At 35.0% G+C, this 6,903-nt stretch overlaps 1 protein-coding gene and 1 long non-coding RNA gene across 3 annotated transcripts; both read left to right on the forward strand.

Moving 5' to 3' along the window:
• Positions 1-8: 8 nt before the first annotated feature.
• On the forward strand, positions 9-650 carry LOC107268420. Its single transcript, XR_001537838.2, has 2 exons — positions 9-158; positions 413-650. It is a non-coding gene; the product is annotated as an uncharacterized LOC107268420 (long non-coding RNA).
• Positions 651-1,087: 437 nt separating this feature from the next.
• LOC107268509 (maltase 2) lies at positions 1,088-4,412 on the forward strand. 2 transcript variants are annotated; one of them, XM_025085870.1, is made up of 8 exons: positions 1,088-1,291; positions 1,630-1,817; positions 1,911-2,186; positions 2,451-2,693; positions 2,765-2,950; positions 3,018-3,273; positions 3,337-3,682; positions 3,820-4,412. In XM_025085870.1, the coding sequence occupies exons 2-8, from the start codon at positions 1,707-1,709 to the stop codon at positions 4,037-4,039; spliced, it is 1,638 nt and encodes a 545-aa protein (XP_024941638.1). In that variant the 5' UTR covers positions 1,088-1,291; positions 1,630-1,706; the 3' UTR covers positions 4,040-4,412. The 2 variants fall into 2 exon arrangements, with proteins under 2 accessions (XP_024941638.1, XP_015596832.1); XM_015741346.2 differs by having other exon boundaries at positions 1,088-1,280.
• Positions 4,413-6,903: the final 2,491 nt, after the last annotated feature.

The raw sequence follows: 6,903 nt of genomic DNA on the forward strand, positions 1-6,903 counted from the left end.
ATCCTGAAAGCGTCGTTATTCCTGCTCGAGGTTGCGTTGTCTATGTTGATGTTCAGGCAGAGGAATCATCTTCAACAATCTTTACACCGGCGATTATAACCATTCTTGCAGCATTAGTGCTGCAGCTGGTCTACCATTAACCGCATGGTAAATTGAACGTATGTACTAATTATTCCCGATTGGAATTTCGACTGTCAATACTTTATCAATGAATCGTCAGTTGTTAATGATTTATGTGCATTCGCACGCTATTATGTCATCACGATAACTATTTAATTTTGAAAATCTTTCACAATTTTTTAACTTTGTCACACGTACAATTTAATGTATAATAACAATGGTTATGAATTGAAAAAGTTTTCAATTTTTCAAAAAAAAAATTAATAGGATTAATATTTTTTTTATATTACAGACAAACTGTAAACAGCGGAGAAGCCTTAGTGATTATGCCATATACTTTCATCGTTCTCTATGGAATAGAAGAAATGGAAACTGGAGCTAGAAGTCAAATTTTGTAAATACGTTTACCATTTGTTAAATAAGTTATTTCTATGTCCTTATCTTAAGTGTTTATAGCTAGCAGAATACCAATGATGTAACGGGTGTACTAATTTGATATAGATTAAAATAAAATTTTTACATACAAAAAATTCTAATCAGTATTGTACGTTAGAGGGAATGATACATTTTTGTTAATGAAAAAAAAAGGAAAAAAGTATGTAATGATATAAAAAATAGAATTACATTATAAAAAAGGTAAAACTTTTTTTTCTATATTCAATATTCTTAACCTAATTCCACAATCCCATTCACCGTTCAATTTTACAAAAATCCAAAAAATTATAAATACATTCCATTGTACCAATCGATCGAATGATCAATTTCGATAAAATCAATTCTAAGTAACAAATACCATATCCATGACTTTTCACGTATCTTTAAAGAAAGTGGGTAAACAATCCAAGGAAGATGGAAATCTAATCAATCTTTCAATTTTTATTTCACACGTGTATTTTCCAATCAATAACACGTTATCGATCCGATTTTTCATCTATGGATGCTTCACTTATATAAAACGGATTATTGGATCTGCAGGTGCAATTGCAGTGCAGTGATAGCAACGATGCAGGTCGTGACGTATCTGACCGTTTTAGTATTCGGGATCAGCCTGGGGGTCGGCGAGATCAAGAACAAAGGATGGTGGAAGAACATGGTTTTTTATCAAATTTATCCAAGGAGCTTTATGGACGCGAACAATGACGGTCTGGGGGACTTGGAAGGTATGGGCGAGGTATACTGATAAGAATAAAGTGACGGGTCGAGATAGCAGATACGAGGTAAAAGGGTTGATCGAGTTTGAAAATGGGAAGAAAAATATTAGGGTACCATGAAAGGTTGTTGAAAAATATGAAAAAAACATGATTAAGAGATTTAATGAAATTTTGAACAAACTGTAATTGGATGATGCTTTCGAGTTAGACACCCGGTATACCTGAACAAAATTTACATACAATAACACGTTGACTAGTTAACGTTGTTAAATTTTAATAATATACATTTTTATTATCTTCATTACATGTCTTTTTTGAAATTCCTAATTTTTTTTTAATTGCATTTTTGCCATTTTAGGTATAACCAGTAAATTGGAACACTTTGTGGATGCTGGGATCGGTGGAATTTGGCTTTCGCCGATCTACGCGAGTCCAATGGTCGATGCCGGTTACGATATTTCGGATTTTAAGGAAATTTACGATAAATTTGGTACAATGGAGGACTTTGTGGAATTGACCAGACGTGCTAAGGAATTGGGTTTGAAAGTGAGTTTATTATCATTTAATTAGTCGAATATTAAAAAAAAAAAATTTGATTTTAAGTCGGACAAGTGTTACTATGGATAATTATGTCTATAGGTACTTCTTGATCTCGTGCCGAATCATACGTCAGATAAGCACGTGTGGTTTCAAAAGAGTTTGACAAATGATAAACAATATCGAGATTACTATATTTGGCGCGATGGTAAAAAAGTTGATGGTGAAATCGAAAAACCACCAAATAATTGGTTAAGTGTATTTGGTGGACCTGGATGGACTTATCACAATGATAGTGAACAATGGTACTTTCATCAATTTGCTCCAGAACAACCCGATTTGAATTATACTAATCCCAACGTGGTGAAGGAAATGAGAGTAAGTGATAGCGCAATTAAAATACGTGAATTAAAAAAAAAAATGATTCAAATGATGAATTCGGCAGATAATAAATTTACAGATTTCGATTGAAAGGCCTAACGATGGATCCGTTATCCGTTATCCGTAATACCTGTTATCATTCTGATAATTGTAAAAATAAAAAAATTCCGTCTATATGACCGAGCTGAATCTGTTATCACTTGAATTGATAATGATAGAAATTTAATTTCTATTAATTTCATCAATATATCCTCTTATCAGGATGTCGTTGAATTCTGGTTGGACAAAGGTGTTGATGGTTTCCGTGTGGATGCTGTGCCTCATATTTTTGAAAGTAATCATTTCGAGGATGAACCTTTATCCAATATACCTGGTGTAACCGAAAATGAGTATGACTATCTGGAGCATATATATACTAAAGACGACATACGTACCTATCATCTGATTCAATCTTTCCGTAATTTTTTGGACGAGTATGCAAACTCAACGGATACCGATGAAAAGGTAAAAAAAATTTTTCACCAAATTTCAGTTTAATGGGAATCATTTTTCAAAAATAATTTTATCACTTACAGATTATGATGACGGAGGCATACACCAGCTTGAACAATACTATAAGTTTCTACGATTACGGTTCCCACGTACCGTTCAACTTCAAATTTATCAGGGATGTCGATCGCAATTCCGGTCCAGATCGATTCAAGCTCACCATTGACACGTGGCTGAATTCATTATCCGAAGATAACATAGCCAACTGGGTGGTGAGTTATAAATTTGAAAAATTTTCAAATTTTTCAAATTTTTCAAACTTTACTTTTTCTTTAACAGATGGGTAATCATGACAATAGTCGCACCGCTACTCGCTACCCTGGTAGAGCAGATCAGATGACGATGCTGGCAATGATCCTGCCAGGAGTGGCCGTGACGTATAACGGCGAAGAGATAGGCATGCTGGACAATTTTAACATATCCTTTGCTCAATCCGATGATCCGCAAGGTTGCAATCTCGGTGAAGATCATTATCTCGAGAAATCACGTGATCCCGCCAGAACCCCTTTCCAATGGGACGATACCGTGAATGGGGGTAAGTGAAAAAAAAAAATTTCCAGCTCAAAAATTAATTAATACAGTTACACCGTATACGCAGGATTTAATACCGGAAATGAAACATGGCTTCCGGTCCACGAGAATTACGTGTCCCTGAATCTGGCCAATCAAAAGACTTCGACTGTCTCCCACTATAAAATCTATCAAGCTCTGACGTCACTGAAGAAAAATTCTCCCGTACTCGAGCAAGGCAGCACAAAGACTATTGTTCTTAACAACAACAAAGTCCTGGCAGTGATTCGAGATCATCGAGAGGAACAAGTGATGCTGTTGATCAATTTCGACGACAGCGTTGAGCAGATCGTTGATTTAAGCGAACAAATTGCGAACAACAATACCTTACTGTCAGTCGCCGTAGCAAGCTCAGATTCTGCCGTAGAAGCAGGGTAAGTCGTTGATACACAAAAACTTGTATCCAAATTATACAAGAACAAGAATATTCCCGCGAACTTCTTTCACTGTATAAACAGCATCCGTATTGTTCACTCTTCGCTAAAAAACATTGTTGTTAATAATTTTACAGAATCACACTGGATCCAACTGCCGTGGGACTTCCCGCAAAGGCTTCCTTGGTACTAGTATCAAAATTAAATTCAACGCCCGAACAAGATAATACAACTAGTACAACGGAAGAACCCTCTGGACCCACCGAGGGTTCATCAACATCATCAGCCATCACAATAATTCCTTTGAACCTTCTGATCTTCGCATCGATCCTCGAATGTACACGTCAGCCCAGATAAATATTAATATTCACGCGTCGCTTTTGAGCCGCTATGAAATTAAAAGCCAAAAAAGCTACCAATCATCTGATAAGATTCTGATCTTGAGCTACCCAGCAAAGCGTGAAGTCACGCATGATGAACGTGGAATTGGAATTATTCAAACGTACCTGGGGAGGGTAGAAGCCTGAGTGTGTAATTATTCAAATATGTTTGAATAATTCCAATTCCGCCCCTGGCATCGGCAACTGTTTAACTTGCGATGCTCGTATCTCACGACAAGTTTTACTTCAAGGAGCTTGACACTACTTATTCGAAAATTCCACGACAAGAGCTACAAGAATATGCAATGAAGATTAGGGGAGTCTGATTAAAAAAAAAAAAAAAAAAAAAACTAAAGTGATCTTATCGTGATCTCAGCATCGCCATCCGAGATGACACCAATTGCATAATCTTACTTCCTACCCAAAATCAAACGACTTATGTTAAAAAAAAATTTGTCGACAACGCATTGTTGCAGAGATATTCAGCTGGGACGTTCTCAAAACGAACACACGGTATAACTATCAGATTGCGTTTGCGGGTTGATTCGCTTATAATTAATATAATTTAACGTGAGGATACAAATACAGTCATTAACCTGTACGCAGGAAATATTATAGTGTAAAAGTATTTATAAATAAAGAAAACCTTTTTCGTGAACCGAGAAAGTTGTAAGAAAAAAATTTCAGTGTTTCAGCCCTTTGCTAAATTTTTGAGATCTATCATTCATAACATACAGAAATTGATTTCAAGTTTGTAACGATGACGTACCTTTAGAAAATTGAAAAAAAAAAAAAAAATTTTTTTTCACATATGTCATCAGAGATTATCTCCTAATGGCTATACAACGACTCGTCTGATTTAACTGATTAAAATATTTCAAGTAATCGTAATTGTTTATTCATCGATCGACAAAAAATTCTACTTATCCCAAGAATGTCACTGGATGCTCGATATGCATTTTCTTATATAGCGACACATCCAGCCGTGTAGGCACTTCGATTAACGCTCTGAACTTACCTGCAACAAATAATGATAAAAACATTGATTAATGTGCGATAGGCTGTAATTAAGAGTCCTATCGCCTGCAATTACAGGGAACTATATATCTTATGCTGTCGGGTAGGTATCTATGGCTGAACGGCGTAACTTTAAGCTCCGCATGCGGAAGGGTAGGTAGTCTATGTTTAGCCAGAGGTTTTCTTGGATCTAATTTTTTTTTATTTTTTTTAGTTGTGTGTGTATATATTTTTTGTACTTATATATATATATACATATATATGTATTATATAAAACACTAGTTTTTTTAAAGAGCAATTAAAATTGCACTATTACATCTTCCCTTGAAAGACATAAATGACGATAACGTATATAAAAAAAATCTGTTATCGTTCGATAGATAAGACAGTATAATAAAAGCAAAGTTATTCAAAAAAAAAAAATTATTGATGGCAGGAAACTGCTATCAGGAAAGAGGAATCAAAGTTTAATACCATCTGATAAAGGTATTAACCACGATGTATAACCTTCAGAAGAATCCATACCGATAATACTCCACGAAAAAAAGGAGCATCGTAAACGAAAAGAAATTAAAAAAAAAAATTTGTACGTAAAATTCTATATGGAACGACAAGAAGCTTGAAATTTTTTACCATCTGCTTAACCACGATAGGTATAACGGTTAGGGTAAAGCTTCATTCACACCTAAACGAGGATACGTAACACACGTTAGACACGTCAAGTCTTATCCACGCTGGCGTAAAGTCGCAGACGATGATCGTTATCCGATTCTCAAGGATTCAAGAAAGGACCTCTGAAATCCAATTTCAGGATGAAAAATAAATCGATCATAAAACCCCAAGGAGCGATATAAATTTGCGAAAAATTTACGTCTGAGCCAATATCGACTTTTACTACTGAAAATCAACCCTTAGCGAGAAGCTGAATTTTATGTCTCTAGGATATATAGATATAGAGTATACTTTTGAATCAGGTTGTACCTCGAGTTCTTCCACCTTCGAATTTTCATTTACATTTAGCCGCTCCTGATATTACGGGAAAAATACAAAATTTCGTAATTCGGTTAATGGGGAACAAATTAGGACGAAATGAAGTATTGGGTCGAATAACATTTTTTTAACCTTTCTACCAAAATACGACTGAAATGTATCTCCTTGAGAAAACGCGAATTATTTACGTTCGCAGAAGGAAAATACTTAATTAAGCCGCTTACTGCGAAGGACGTCTGGCTATTATTATTATGTAACCCCAAAAAGTCCAGGAATTTCCAAACTTGTCAAAAAAAAATCAACTTTACCTGTTTCACCAAAAAACAGCTTAAACCCTCAACAACATGACAATCGAATAATTCATAAATTTTCGTAATTCATCAGTGCTATCATTATGAATAAAAATTTTAGTTATGTCAATTATTTCGTTCGCTATTAAATGTTACACGAATTTCACTGTTACGATAATAATAATGGTAGCAGTAGTAATAATAATAATGGGCTAACGTAATACATAGCACGTGTATATAGTGACTGATACGTATAGAAATAATTGATGCAATGTCTAGACAACCAATCATTCGATTGGATTGACCCGTCGCGTGACCGGCTGGAATGCTCTGACACGTAAATCAGTAAACGTACATTCGTTTTGACGCGAATGAACGTTTTGGCTCTAGGCTGCCGATCCCTACAGATAGATGAAGTCAAAAAACCTCATGAAAAAATTTATCGATTCTCGATTTGATTCCTGAGGCTCAGTAGAGGTCGTAGGAATCAACCGTAAATATGCATGAAAAAAAAAAAAAAAAAAAAAAATAAAAGGTAGATGAT

The sequence above is a fragment of the Cephus cinctus genome, unplaced genomic scaffold (assembly GCF_000341935.2).
Source record: "Cephus cinctus unplaced genomic scaffold, Ccin1 Ccin1_scaffold0051, whole genome shotgun sequence".
NCBI lineage: Eukaryota > Metazoa > Arthropoda > Insecta > Hymenoptera > Cephidae > Cephus > Cephus cinctus.